This window comes from Cygnus olor, chromosome 1 (genome assembly GCF_009769625.2).
Source record: "Cygnus olor isolate bCygOlo1 chromosome 1, bCygOlo1.pri.v2, whole genome shotgun sequence".
NCBI classification, from domain to species: Eukaryota; Metazoa; Chordata; class Aves; order Anseriformes; family Anatidae; genus Cygnus; species Cygnus olor.
Genome location: NC_049169.1, coordinates 153,411,158 through 153,424,529, shown reverse-complemented (window position 1 = coordinate 153,424,529; position 13,372 = coordinate 153,411,158). Strand labels below are relative to the sequence as shown.

At 41.5% G+C, this 13,372-nt stretch overlaps 1 protein-coding gene across 6 annotated transcripts in view; it reads left to right on the top strand.

The window, feature by feature from the left end:
* Positions 1-13,372, top strand: part of FARP1 (FERM, ARH/RhoGEF and pleckstrin domain protein 1) — a 209,247-nt gene that overhangs the window by 192,675 nt on the left and 3,200 nt on the right. For all 6 annotated transcript variants that reach the window (XM_040538357.1, XM_040538347.1, XM_040538339.1 and 3 more), the window contains 7 exons: positions 1,823-2,060; positions 3,841-3,971; positions 6,742-6,810; positions 8,755-8,844; positions 9,803-9,885; positions 10,267-10,379; positions 10,862-11,025. In XM_040538357.1, the coding sequence (XP_040394291.1) occupies positions 1,823-2,060; positions 3,841-3,971; positions 6,742-6,810; positions 8,755-8,844; positions 9,803-9,885; positions 10,267-10,379; positions 10,862-11,025 (888 nt within the window). The remainder of the gene's footprint in view (positions 1-1,822; positions 2,061-3,840; positions 3,972-6,741; positions 6,811-8,754; positions 8,845-9,802; positions 9,886-10,266; positions 10,380-10,861; positions 11,026-13,372) is intronic.

Here is a 13,372-nt window from a genome sequence, read left to right as displayed (position 1 = left end):
GGAGGAAAGGGCAGTTTGGACTTTATGGCTCTCCTCAGATGGTAGTTAGTATTGAGCTCATCTTTCAGAAGGACAGACGGATGTGCAGGGAGGTTAAGTGGCATGGAAGCAATTACAGAGCAAGTGGGAAAAAAGAGAATGTAGAAGCCTTGATTCACAGTCCCCAGCACATAGGTGGCTGTGTCACCAGTAAAGCAGTCTTACCCTTTCTGCAGTAGCAGGAACAGTTTTTTCCCCTCAAGACACAATTCAGATGCATTGGAAGAAATGCAGGGGGACTTTTCTACCCCCAGTCCTCCCCTCTAAAGGGCCACACCTCTTCACAAAGTTTTTGGAGTCTCAGTGAGCTTCTGGCACATTGTCCTGCTCTCAGTACCTTGCAACATTAAATTTTGTCCTTCACTGCCTGCAAGTCCTTCAGTGGCACTAGCCCAAAGACAGTATACAACCTCACTGTAACTTAGACCCATTGGTGTGCTTTCACCTTTGCTGTTCTCCCTTTCCCATTAGACGATTTTGTTCCATTTGCTTCGATAAGCAAATCACTATCACCACTGCTGATAACAACAGATACGCAGAGGAAGGAGGCAAAACCCAGTTTGACTTAAGGAACTGCATAGGAAACAACAAAATTAGTTAAAACTCTACGTCTTTATCATGAGATCTGAAAACTGACACTCCTTGTTTAATTAACTTAGGAGAGAAGTCAAGTAATTAATGGGCAGCCTCTGTACTGCTCCCAGGGGTCTGCAGTGTCTTTGCCTGCTGTCAGAGTTGCAGGCCTGTAGGACAAATACGTAGCCTAGGGATGAAGTGAAGACTGCAGGGAACTCGTGTTTCTGGTGAAGATGTCACAAATCGCAGGGAGAGGGAGTTGATTGGAAATATATCAAAAATCACAAGCTCTAGATTAAGCCAAACTGTCTTCTGAAGTCCATTCAATATACACATTCGATTTTGATTTGTTGCTGGTTAATATTTTACCAGGTGTTTGGAGACCCTATTTGGCTGCTCAGAGAAGCTCTGTGCATCCTGAAGATTCAGGTCACCTTCTGTAAAACACAAACAAAACCCCTACGTTAATTGTTCAATAAAATACTGCTGAATTGTTTTAGATGAGACCCATGAACGAACTGTGATTCTGGTGCCTAAGTGAAGTTACATGTTTCATGCAAACCTCATTCACTTGCTGGTGCATAACTCTCCCACTACCAGTGGGATCATTTTAGAGACTGCACTAAGTAGAAGAGGACGTAAGCCAAGCATGAAGGACTCTAACATAGCCATTTCTGCTGGAGAACTGTATTTGTGTGTCTGTTCAGATTCCCAGGAGATGCAACTTCTCATTAATAACAGGGAAACAGAAGCCAGAAGTCCAGTTGCCTACATCTCAATTCTCCAAAACCACCTAAGTGATCTGGGGCACTTAAATGCCTTCATCCTCCTACAAAATCCTATTTTGTTTCTGGCACTGGATTCCTCTCTCTCCCTGTTGCTCCAGCTTGCACGAGCTATGTTTATGTCATCTCCTTGCCTTTGGACTTCTCCCTGACGTGAGACTGTTAGCTTTGTTCACTCATGTACTTTTGTCTTACAGTGAAAGCAGGGTTGGGGGGAGTGTACATCTCATTAGTAATGACATTTCTTTTCAAGCGCATATCAGAGGCACTGTATTGCACAGCGATTCTGCTTGCAAAATCCCAGCTGCTGTGATAGTTGGATTTTTTATTGGTACAGGTTCGGGATCAATGTTTATGAGTCACATCTCACCGTGTTTGCTAATAGCTCTGCCATGTGCTTGTTCTTTCTTTGTGCCTATAAGCAATTGACAATTCACCTGTGGAAGCACAATGAGATTTTAATGGAGTTGGAGAATGGGATCAAGAACTCTCGCAAGCTGGAGACCTTTTGCAGGGACTTCGAGCTACAGAAAGTCTGCTACTTGCCTCTCAATACCTTTCTTCTCAGGCCTTTACACAGGCTTATGCACTACAAGCAGATAATGGAGAGGCTTTGCAAACATTACCCACCAGCCCACGTAGACTTCAGGGATTCAAGAGGTAAGTGAGGGAGAAGACATCAGTTCCTGGAGCTGGGGAATGTTACAGGTGAATGTGCAAACTAAACCCCCAAAAAAGTAAGCCTACATTCAAAGAGTTGCAAAATCAAGCACTCAGAAGACTAGAAGAGGTAGGACTAAGGTTGTCCTTGTATACACATTATGGCACGCTCTGGACAAACATTTGGAAGAGAAAGCTGCTGGGGGTTATTAAATATGCAGAAATGACATGCAGTTCAGGAAGTCTCTTGAGCTGAAAACAGTCGGGAGGTCGGGAGAGAACACAGGAGACACACCAGATGTGCTTGCCTTGTGCTTGCCAGCTTTCCCTAGATATCTGCTGGGAACACAAAGCGTTGGCAGGTGAACCCTTGGTCTGACCCTGTGCAGTGGCTGTTGTTATGTCTTAAGGAGAGTATTATTTTTCCAGACATACATTTTGTTCTATTACCACTTCCATGATTTGTTTCAAGAACTCAAAGCTGCCAACATGTGTGTTTTTTTTTTTCCAAATGTGAAGAATTTTTCTTCCTGTAGTCTGAGGTCACTGCTTGCTATTTCTTTTCAATGATTTGCTTTCCTCCTTTCATGTACCCTTCCTCCTCCCCATTGTAAGCTGTCTAAATTTAATGATACCTATGTTATCCATACTGTTAGCACTCAGGGCAGATCCACAGAAGGAATGGGCGGGGGACAGTGCCCAGGATGGCTGCCCCAAGCTCTACGGTGTTAGCTGAGCTGGCTGCCTGAGTTCCCTGCAACGAGACCCGCAGGAGGCAGTACACAAAATAGGGAGGTAACTTGACCTATGGCGATAGGAAATGCCACGGAGGTCTGTGGCACTGCATGACACAGATGTTTGCCTAAACGTAGCTGCTGCCTGAAAGATCTCAAGGAGTACAGCGAGTAGTGCCTTCATGCCTCTTAGCCAAGGCTGTGTGGTGAGGGTGATGTGCTCTTTCCCACCTACCCGCAGAGTGCACCAACCATCGAGGTTTGATTCGTGCTCCACTTTTGAAATGGACACTAACACAGGATTCAAAGGTGAAAAGGGACAGTGTGACTTGGGGACACCGTTGCTCTGGGAGCACAGTCTTTTACTAAGGTGCTTGCAGATTTTAGTTAAAGGTCAGGGTGTAAAGGCAGCAAGAAAAGGGGAGATGTGGATGTGAATCCCGCCAAGTGCCAAGCAGCAGAGAACACAGGTCTTTTGTTAATGTGTGGATAAAATGTGCTCTGAGCAATGATACAAGAAGGAGGAACCACTGTTACTCTGCCATTAGCTGTGTTTTTTAAATGCAGAGGGCTGTAACTCCTCTTCCAGTACTAACCTCAGTCAAAGATTATATTCAGCCCATTCAGAGACTGCCTGTCTGTTCAGGTGTATCCAGGTGCTCATGTACATGATAGCACAGGGAGCAAGTCTGTGCGCTGGTCCCCCAGAAAAGATAAAGTGATTTTCAGCCCAGTTGCCTGAGTTAAATACTTCAGTAGAATCTTTTGACTGGTGCCATGAATTGACTCAACTATTCCTACAAAGTTTCTGTAGCTAAAATAGAGCAAGAAACTGACTGTCTTTTCATTACAACACTCCATCCTTAGTAAGATGATGTTCAGAGTTTGTGTGGGTTTTAGTCTGCCCAAGCAGGTTTATTACTCTGTGAAGGAAAAGGGTGTCACAGGGAAGGTGATGTTCATGAATTGCTTGCTGCAGACAAAAGTCTTTCTTTTTGAACATCCTTGTAAGTTTATAATAAGCATTTCACGGTTTTGTTATCTAGCTGCTTTGGCTGAGATTTCTGAAATGGTGGCTCAGCTCCACGGCAATATGATAAAGATGGAGAACTTCCAGAAGCTGCATGAACTCAAGAAAGACTTGATAGGCATAGACAATCTGGTGATCCCAGGAAGGGTAAGTAACAGAATTGTGACCAAGGTTTGATATCATTTCAAAGCATTAGGTATATTTTAGAAATCTGATTTTTTTTTGAGCATCTGTGAAATTGCCTTTCCTCATATGAGCCTTTTTTTCTCACAAAAAGCTATCAAATGTAAACATAATAATACCATAGAAAACAGCGGCCTTTAAAATGGGAAGAAGCAATCATCCTTATTATTTTTTTACTGATTTTATTAGGTTTATCTTATGTATAGATTTGGATGGTTGTAGGCAATTCCAAACATCTATTACAAGAGGCAGTAAAAATGTAATATTTATCGCAGCATTCAGAGCGTGAGCAGTTGCACATTTCCTCATTTCTTTCTGCCCTTATTTTTTTTTTTCAATCCTCAGTGCTAGAGTATAGCAGATTAAAGGAAAGCAAGACATTTGTGCTGGAGGACCTTCAGCCTGCTCACCATGCCTGGCTTTGAAACTCGTGGCCCTGGGGACAAGCAGTCTCTTTAGTCCTACATGTAATGTTAGGCAGTGTTTTTTGAGACAGTGTTGCCTTAAGTAAATACTTTTAATTATGTTATAGGAATGAGGACATCTCTTCCTTACTTGCCATGCTTTTTTAAAACACAGGCTTATTTCAGAATAAATGACCCTCTGCAGAATTTGTAACCTTTTCTGCTTTTCCATGTACACGTATCTGTGCGTGCAAGCTTGTGAGTTGTCTTGTAGAAGTGATTTCTTCCTTATTTCCCTACTCCTGTGCATAATACACAAAGGCACTGCTTGTGGCAACAGAAAATGTATCGCTAGACTGTTCTTGCCCCTCATACATTTCTGGGAAACAGCTAGGAATAAAAGATGAGTTTTGGATTAGATTGCAAGTACGGCAGTGCCTGAATGTGCCCTGCAGCCTGGCCATCCAGCCCGGGGTCTGCTTGCAGAGCTGTGTCCGTGCCTAGAGCCACCACGGGCTCCTGGCAGAGAGGCAGCTTTCTGGCCTCTATGTGCTCTTGTTCGTTTAAGGATTAAAACATTTTAGATAAGGGGGTTGAAGTGGAGCTGAGCACGGGTATTTCTCGATTTGTGGCAGTTCCCCACCCTCTCACTTCGCCTCCTCCCCGTCCCTCCAGCAGCCACTGTGGCTCATGCTTCTTTCCAGTGATCCACAGACCATGCACGTCCCTGGCAAGCCCCTCAGGACGCTTCCCAGCCTGTGCATCCTCCATCACATGAAATTAAATGCTGTCACCGGTTGTTTCTGCTGCCCTATTCTATTTAAAGACAGAGCTGTCTTCCTCTCGTAGGAAGTTCAAGAAGGCGGCAGACGGGGGGCAGAGGCTGTTTGCCTGCCAAGGCGAAAGGTTTTGGCTGCCACGCTCTGGCGGATGCCCAAGACGTTGCTGCTTTCCAGCCCTTTGGCCACTCAGCCTGGAAGGCAGATGCTGCTGAGCAGTGCTGATGATGCCTATGTGTTACCCAGAGGTGGCCCAGTGCCACATCTCGGAGGAGAACCTCTGAGGAGGCCTCTCATGCTAGGCCTGTGGTTCGGCTGTCCTAAAGGTGGCTTTGGGTAACGATCGTCTTCACGTTGCCCCAGTCTCTGCAGCCACCAGCCTGGTTCGCATATTGGATATTAAAGCATCCCACGGTTGGTTCTGCTTGCAGATGGTGATGGCCTGGAGCTCTTCTGTGGGTTTGCACAGTGCTTGCCCTGGTGGAGCTAGGCCTAGTAGTACTGACCATGAGGTAGTACTACATAAATAGTAGTTATGATTAATATTATGTGGTGGCCAGCAGCAGCTTCCAGTGGCCTCTCTGGTACCATGAGCTTGATGTGACAGAAGGAATAACCTTATCTAGGCACTTTTTCCACCCCTTAGCCCTAACTTAATCTGGGTAGGGGGCTGGACACGTCACAGCAACCCTAAGGCAACTGGAGCATCTCTCTGACCAGATCAATCTTCTACAGCTAATTTATTGCTAAGCTGCAGGTGATTCTGATGCTTTATATGCCTTTTACATGCACAATATGAGTAGAATGATCTTCAAAAGACTAATAAATAAATATAAACCTCTTGGCAGAAGCTGGAGGGAGTGACTGAAAAATTATGTTTTGATGGGGTTCAGGTATGTGTACGGTAGTGTTATGTTATAGATCACAATAAATCCAGGAAATCCCAGCGTTTTGAAAGTTCTGGTTGTGATACTCTTCCGATAATTACATCCCTAAACATTTTAAAACAATTTCATATGAAGTAATGCACTGTATTATTTGACATGGACTGTACTAGGATAGCTCACGCTGCCTGACCAATTTCCCTCCTTTCCTGCTGCTGCTGTTGATTTGGTCAGCTGATTTTTCACCTCAGTGAAGAGCTGTGTATGCTGTACACACAACAGAAGCTGACCAGTGTCTAATAAGTAACATACAGACCAACTTATCATTAGCATTTACATCATTTGTACTAAGAATAATACTCATTCAAAACTGATGAAGTAGGTAGCTGTCTGAAAGAATCAATGTTAGGTACAGAAAATTTTGCTTAGCTGAATTTTCCTGAAATGAATGTAAGACTATCCAGCAGCTGATGCTAAAGACGGCTAAGAATGGAAAGAAAATACCCTATAAAGATTTTTAACATATTTAGTAAAGAAAATAAAAAATCTTGGTGACTGATAATCAAGTCAGTCTTATGACCAAGTAGTCATATTTATTCTTGCATACTAAAGAATCATAATCACTTTGGCAAAAGATACATATTTGTTTTGTATTTGCTTCCTACAGGAGTTCATTAGACTGGGCAGTCTTAGTAAATTGTCCGGAAAAGGTTTACAGCAACGAATGTTCTTTCTGGTAAGCAAGAAGGCAGTTTTTCTTTATATATTGAAATGTAACTGTAGGCAACTATTGAGCAAACTGGAACTGTGAATTACAGTAAGTATTTTTAAACAGTTGGTTAAGTCAACAAAATACATCACCTAGCTGTTTGTTAAGAATATATGTTTCTTTCCAAAACCAATATTCTCTTTGTCACTGCTTACAAAGACAAAACTATTTATTTTTATATGACACTGTGAATACCATGATAAAATAATACCTCCTAGCAACATTGTCTTACATATAAGCAGAGTCATTACAAAATGAAAAGTGGCACCAGGGCACCAGGGTTAGTGATCATGTCCAGAAAAGAAGATAAAGAATAACTCTGAGTGATATAAAAGATAATCCACATAATGCTCTCAGAACACATTACAGAAGCAAGTTTCTCCACAAAACATCCAGTTTCAGCCCAGGTATGCCTAGCATGTTGATGGGTCTGCCTTTAACTGGAGATACATTTAGAAGCTCTTTCACTGGGAAAAATTATCTCCTCCCACCATCACTCGCAGCATTTTCAGGTTACAGCAATCTCACCCAGTCTGGAATCCACAAGAGCTGACCAGATGGTTTCTCCTCTCTTCCTGGAAAGCTGACTTGCTCCCAGGACCCCAGTCCTGGTGCAGCTCAGCCGTTGATGCCGGGGGACTGGGATGCCCAGCAGAGTGCACAGATTTTACAGTCTGGTAGTATGGGGCAGAACATTAAAGAGCCAATGCAGCATGACAGGAACACTCTTCCTTGGCTCTTTGTGTGCAAAAGGTGAAGATGTATAGAACAGCTTGCAAGCGTGCTAGATTTTATGGGGTGCTTAGCATTTACTCTCCCAAATGAGCCCAACATGTAACCAAGTTTTACCTTGGTAAGATTATGCTCTGGCTTTAAAGGTGCTAAAGAGGAAGCCTAATGAATATGGTGCATATTTCCTTGCATACCACCATTCTCATTACCAGATGATGCCTTGATATTATACTTGTATAAAATGCTGAAGATTGAGACTAGACTCTCAAATCAATCTCAGTTTTGGCAATTGCTTGCACTCTCGGAGAAGTCTGTCATCTGCCTCAAGGACCAGAATCTTTCTTGGAGATAAAAGCCTGAATCAGTATTCTGTGACTCCAAATACATGTGCAATTATTGGCAAAATCAAATCCCCCTCTAGTGGCCAATGCACATCACTCCATGAATTATTGCTATTCAGTTGGAGAACTCCGTGTTGAGTTGTTTCCCTCTACAGAGTAAGATTCTCTTGATGCAACAGTCATGTTTGAGAAGAACATCTTTTAACCCATGGCCAGGGAAAATAGACAGTTCTTTTTACAGCATGCAACCAAATGCAGGTGGTCATTTGACATGTTATCAACTGCTGTTACATGCAGAAAGTTCTACACATCAAGATATAGTCAGTCACTCCACTTTGACATTTCTAACCTAAAGTCACCTACATTAAACAGGTCTCACAGCTTCCTTCCAAATATGTGGAGTAATAGATAACCACCTGAAGAGTAAAGGTGGACACACCTGTCTTGGGGCATGCTTCCTTTCCACGCAAATCAGAATAATGTATTGATGAAACAGGGTTTCACACAGTGCTTCACACTGCCCCAGACTATGAAATGTCCTACGTGGTTTCACTGCTGTGGCTTGTTAATTTTGACCCAGAGATCATTAAGGGAATATTAGAAGGTATCAAATGGAAAACTGTAGGAACGTGCCTGAGACTAGATGGGAAGGAAGGCAGGGATAGTAAATGATGATAGTACTAGGTATTAGGGATAATACAAGGGATATTGTAGAAGCCAGTATTTTGGATTCTTGCATTAGGACTGCCAGTACTGGATAGTTTTCTTGTATTTACTATTCTGATATTTTTCTCCGTGTGCCAACATAATTCTAATAATGCTTATTCTTGCTTTTTAGTTTAATGATATTTTGTTGTACACAAGTAGAGGCCTGACAGCATCAAATCAGTTTAAAGTCCATGGGCATCTGCCACTGTATGGCATGACAGTAAGTATAATAAGAGCTTGGATTCATGCTTAAATGGTTATTTAAGGTCCCATCTTTATTGCTTGCTCAGTTTCTGCTGGAGCGAGAGCAGTAGCAAAGGGTTGTTCTCTGATTCAGAGAAGTTGTAGTTGTGTGGGTTTTTTCTTCTATTTTTTCAGACCATAAATTTAACCATGATTCTTACAAGTGATTCATAACCGATTGCTAATAGAAACACTGTATGAGGCAAGTAATCAGTAGTGGCAATTTCAATCCCATGAAAAAATGTTTCCTAGTGTTTCTATCTATTTATCTTAAAGCCAAGGTAGTGGGAAACTGCAGGCAGCAATATGTCACCTTGCGCCCTTTTGCAATTCTTCTGGAAAATAGACGATTCAGGCCCAATAGCTAGTAATAGTTCTTCTTATATGATTTAGCAAATGTTCTTGGTGGTTTCAAAACTTCCATTTTCGCCATTATTTTCATTGGAACTTCTCATGTTCTCATATCTATTTTATACTGTTTTCCTGATATTGAATTAGATGATCACTTATTGAATTTTATTGATTATTGATTATTGAATTAGATGATCACTACCACAGTAACTGAATTTCTCGCAGCACTGGTGAGGCTTCAAGTTTTATCTAACGTTTCTAGGAATCTACTCAATTATTGATGTCCATTTGGCATGACTGGTTCACAGCAGTATTGTGCTATGCTGCGTGTCCAAAGCACTCCCATATAAAAATACCATTGCCTTCCTTTCTTTGACAGAAAGCCATGCTTTTGGCTTAAAAGGTTATTGCAGAACTTAATATTTTTTCACCTTTCAGGCCACCCTTTTCTCTAGCTCAAAAAGTTGTCTGTGACCACGTCACGTTTCTTTTCCCTAATGGTAAAAGCTTGTTCAGTTCACTGTTTCAGCTTAAGAAATATGATTACTTCCTATAGTCTGACTGCATGTTGACTTTTCTCTTAGATAGAAGAAAGTGAAGAGGAATGGGGGGTTCCTCATTGTCTAACACTTCGAGGTCAACAGCAGTCCATCATAGTTGCAGCAAGGTAATTCGATGGAGACAACATACACAGTTAATGATGAACTGTAAAGTATATTTCTTTGTGGCTTTCACAGTGGGACACGTAGGTAAGCAAACAGATGTCATTTTGTTTGGATTTGTTTGTTTGTTTGGATCCTAAAACAATTTCAAAGGCATATTCTTCTGTGAAAGTCATTTGCACACACAAACCCCAAAAAAAGTGAATGGGACAAAACAGAGTTGCAATTGTGCAAGTCAGAACCAAAACTAAATTATTAGGAAAAAGCTAGCATCTCATGTCTGTATTTGTTTCTTTAAATTAAAATCAAGTTCAACGTGGGACTATTTCTTAGAGTTTGTTTTCAGCCTGTATGAAAGCGATTTAAACCTGAATTTTCCTTGTTAGTACCCGTTCTGAAATGGACAAATGGACTGAGGACATTCAGATGGCAATAGACCTGGCAGAGAAAAGCAGTGGCCCTGCACCAGAATTGCTGGCTAGTAGCCCACCTGACAATAGTAAGTAAATGCTAGAGAGGAGGTTTTGTTCATTTTAGTCAGTATAGTCGGTGATTGCTTCTATGCAGAGTGGTGATACATGCTGGCCACAAGTCAAATTGATACATTTGAAGTGATTTATATATATTTATATATATATATTTATGTATGTACCATTGTAACGTTTTTGTTGATGTTAGCAGAAAGTTTCACTGAATAGAGATGTGACTTAAGCATAATGATTTCAGGAAGTATTTTACAAGACTTGGGCAGTGCCTGTCCTTGGAAGGTATTAAAAGCTCCGATGAAGCATAGTGGTCTTTGATTCTAACACTTGCAGAAACACGTTAAAATAATCTACTTAACATCTGCACAAAGTTGTCTCTAAAAGTGTGTTTTGAAACTAGTTCACAAGATTGTGAACAGACTTACTTGTTTAATTTTTCCAGTTATATATGTTGTTGCATAGAGGAAGAAAGATGCTTTTTCCCTGCATTTCATAGAGTCTCCTGATGAAACTACTGTAGACCAGGAATCTGAGGACGATCTCAGTGCATCCCGCACCTCACTCGAACGTCAGTCACCACACCGTGGCAACACTACGGTGCACGTCTGCTGGCACAGAAATACCAGTGTTTCAATGATCGACTTTAGTATTGCTGTGGAGGTATCTGCCTCAGAACAATCTGAACTGCAGCTCCAGATGTGCTCTTGAATGACAATTTCCTTTTTGCTCCTCCTCAATAAGTGCGCTATTCCGCTCTTTCCTCTCGGGGATGTTCCAGGCCCACCTGTGAAACTGACTCCCGTACCCTCAAACGATGGCACAAGCCCTCAGTCAAGGCACACACTTTTCAATCCCTCAGTGCATCTTTTCGAAATCAGTTAGAGCAGTAATTCTTACAGAAATAACCATCCAAAAAGTGCTGATGCTCTTGAAAACTTAAAGCAGGTCAAACTGTCTTAATGCTTTCATTGACAGAGGCATTAAGTCATTGCTCGAGCTGAAAGGATATTGTCTTTAGCTGCTGCAGACAGTTTTGATTATGTGTATTACTAACTTACTTTCTTTACCTAGCCATCTTTTCTGGAACCTTGTCTCATTGCTCAGTCCCATCTGCTTTTTCTTTATTTGCATTTTCCACCTCAAAATAAAAATCCTTTTTTTCCCCTGATCACAGCTAAGCCAATCTGAAACGCGTTCCTTAACTCTGTGCTTAACGGACAAGAGCTAGACATTGGATTTTCAAAGATTAAAATGAAAGACTCCTAGTTCAGTGTTTGTTCCAAGTGAGGTGGCAAGTCTGCTTCGGTGTTCCTCCTTCACCAGAGAGATGCCGCAGGGAGCTCTGAATGCTTTATCACAGTCCTCATCACATGGAGGTTTAGGCTCAGTGAAAGTGGTAAAAGGAATCTCAAAACTCTATCAACTTCCACTCACGAGGCAGCCCTAAGATACCAGCTCTCTGTTGTGCTGGAGAAGATGCCCTGACTCAGAACTTAGGGATACGCCAGGACAGATGGCGTTCAGAGTTTGCCTCTGTTTTTAAGCAGAAGAAATTGGAATTTGACAAAGGAAATTGTCAAAATTTAGAAAACTATTAGAAAATGCTAAGTACAGAGCCTCATTTTGCTCCCATGCAGGTGCATTTTTCTGCTCTCTATGCCTTTATATCGTGCAAAGGAGGAATAGCTCAGCGTGGAACCAGCTCTCATATTTTCCCCTAACGCATAGGGCTTATTATAAATTGATATAAAGTAAATTTAAACTGGTGATTTATTCTAGTGAGTAAAACGTTTAGTTAGGAAAATCTTTTTTACCTGAGATCAGGGTTCATTGTTCTTTACTTTTGTTCCTCCCCGTGACTCAAATGTATGCAAACATGGTGGTGAAGCCCAAACACACACCCTGGAGACATGAGTTATTCTGTGACATCTTCAGCTCCGCTGCTGCTTCATGTGTGGCAGGTCACACTCATGCTCACGTCATTCTGTTGGTGCCTTTCACTTCAGCATTATCGTTTATTTTCTTTGTGTCTCTCCCTCCTCTCTGTCTTTCTTGTGGTAGAAGATCCTCTCTCTGTCAGTGACTGTACTTCCCTACCTGCTGGACTGATCAGTGATCAGCGGCGTGTTTCCATTTCATATGTCTGCTGGTACCGAATGCAAAGCCTGTCCTTTTATGATATCCTCCAGAGTAATGAGGTAACAGAAAATTAAGGAGTATGCCTGTAACTTAGGTCACGGCGTCAGCAGCCCTCATAGCAGAGCACGGGATTATCTAAAGCAAAGGCTTTAATGCACAGCCAAGACTGGTGAAAAGAGAGTATTTGCAAGAATATTTAGTTTGTAGTAGATAAATCAAGACCACCAGGCTTTGAATATTAAGGATTACAAACTAAATTATTAGCTTCTGCATTACATAATGAGAATGATGTGCTAGCCCTAATATTCAACAAGGAAGGAGAAGTAATAATTCACTGAGAGCTCCGCATCATTTGCAAGGTACAATGATGCTGGAATTTACAGTAGATGGGTGCAAAGAGTAGTTTCATCAGCCAGCCGCTAAATACTTGTGTTTTGTATTCCTTCTCCTTGTTGTAAAATATTCAAAATCCAGCTAAGAACAAGGCTGATTGTCCTTGCTTTTGAAATCTTTGGAAAGTTACCGCGTTAACTCACTGGGTACTGAGAGCTCAATCTCTATCTGCAATTCCAAAGTATGTCATAATTTTCCTTTACATCACAAATTCATGTCAGACTTTCTGTTTTCATTGCTCTATTTAAGTATCATTTGAAAAAAAAAAAACAAAGACTAGGATAACAAGACTGACTGATGTTTGGTAATATTTTACTGAAAGCCACCTTAATTAAAAAAAAAAAGGTATAAGTGTAGTAGTTTGAAGTTTTTGGAAGTACCCAGCTACAAACAAAAACATATTACTAAGTTAACTGCTGTTTAATAGTAGAAAAATGTGGAAGAAAAATACATCCATTTGACCAAACCACTTTCA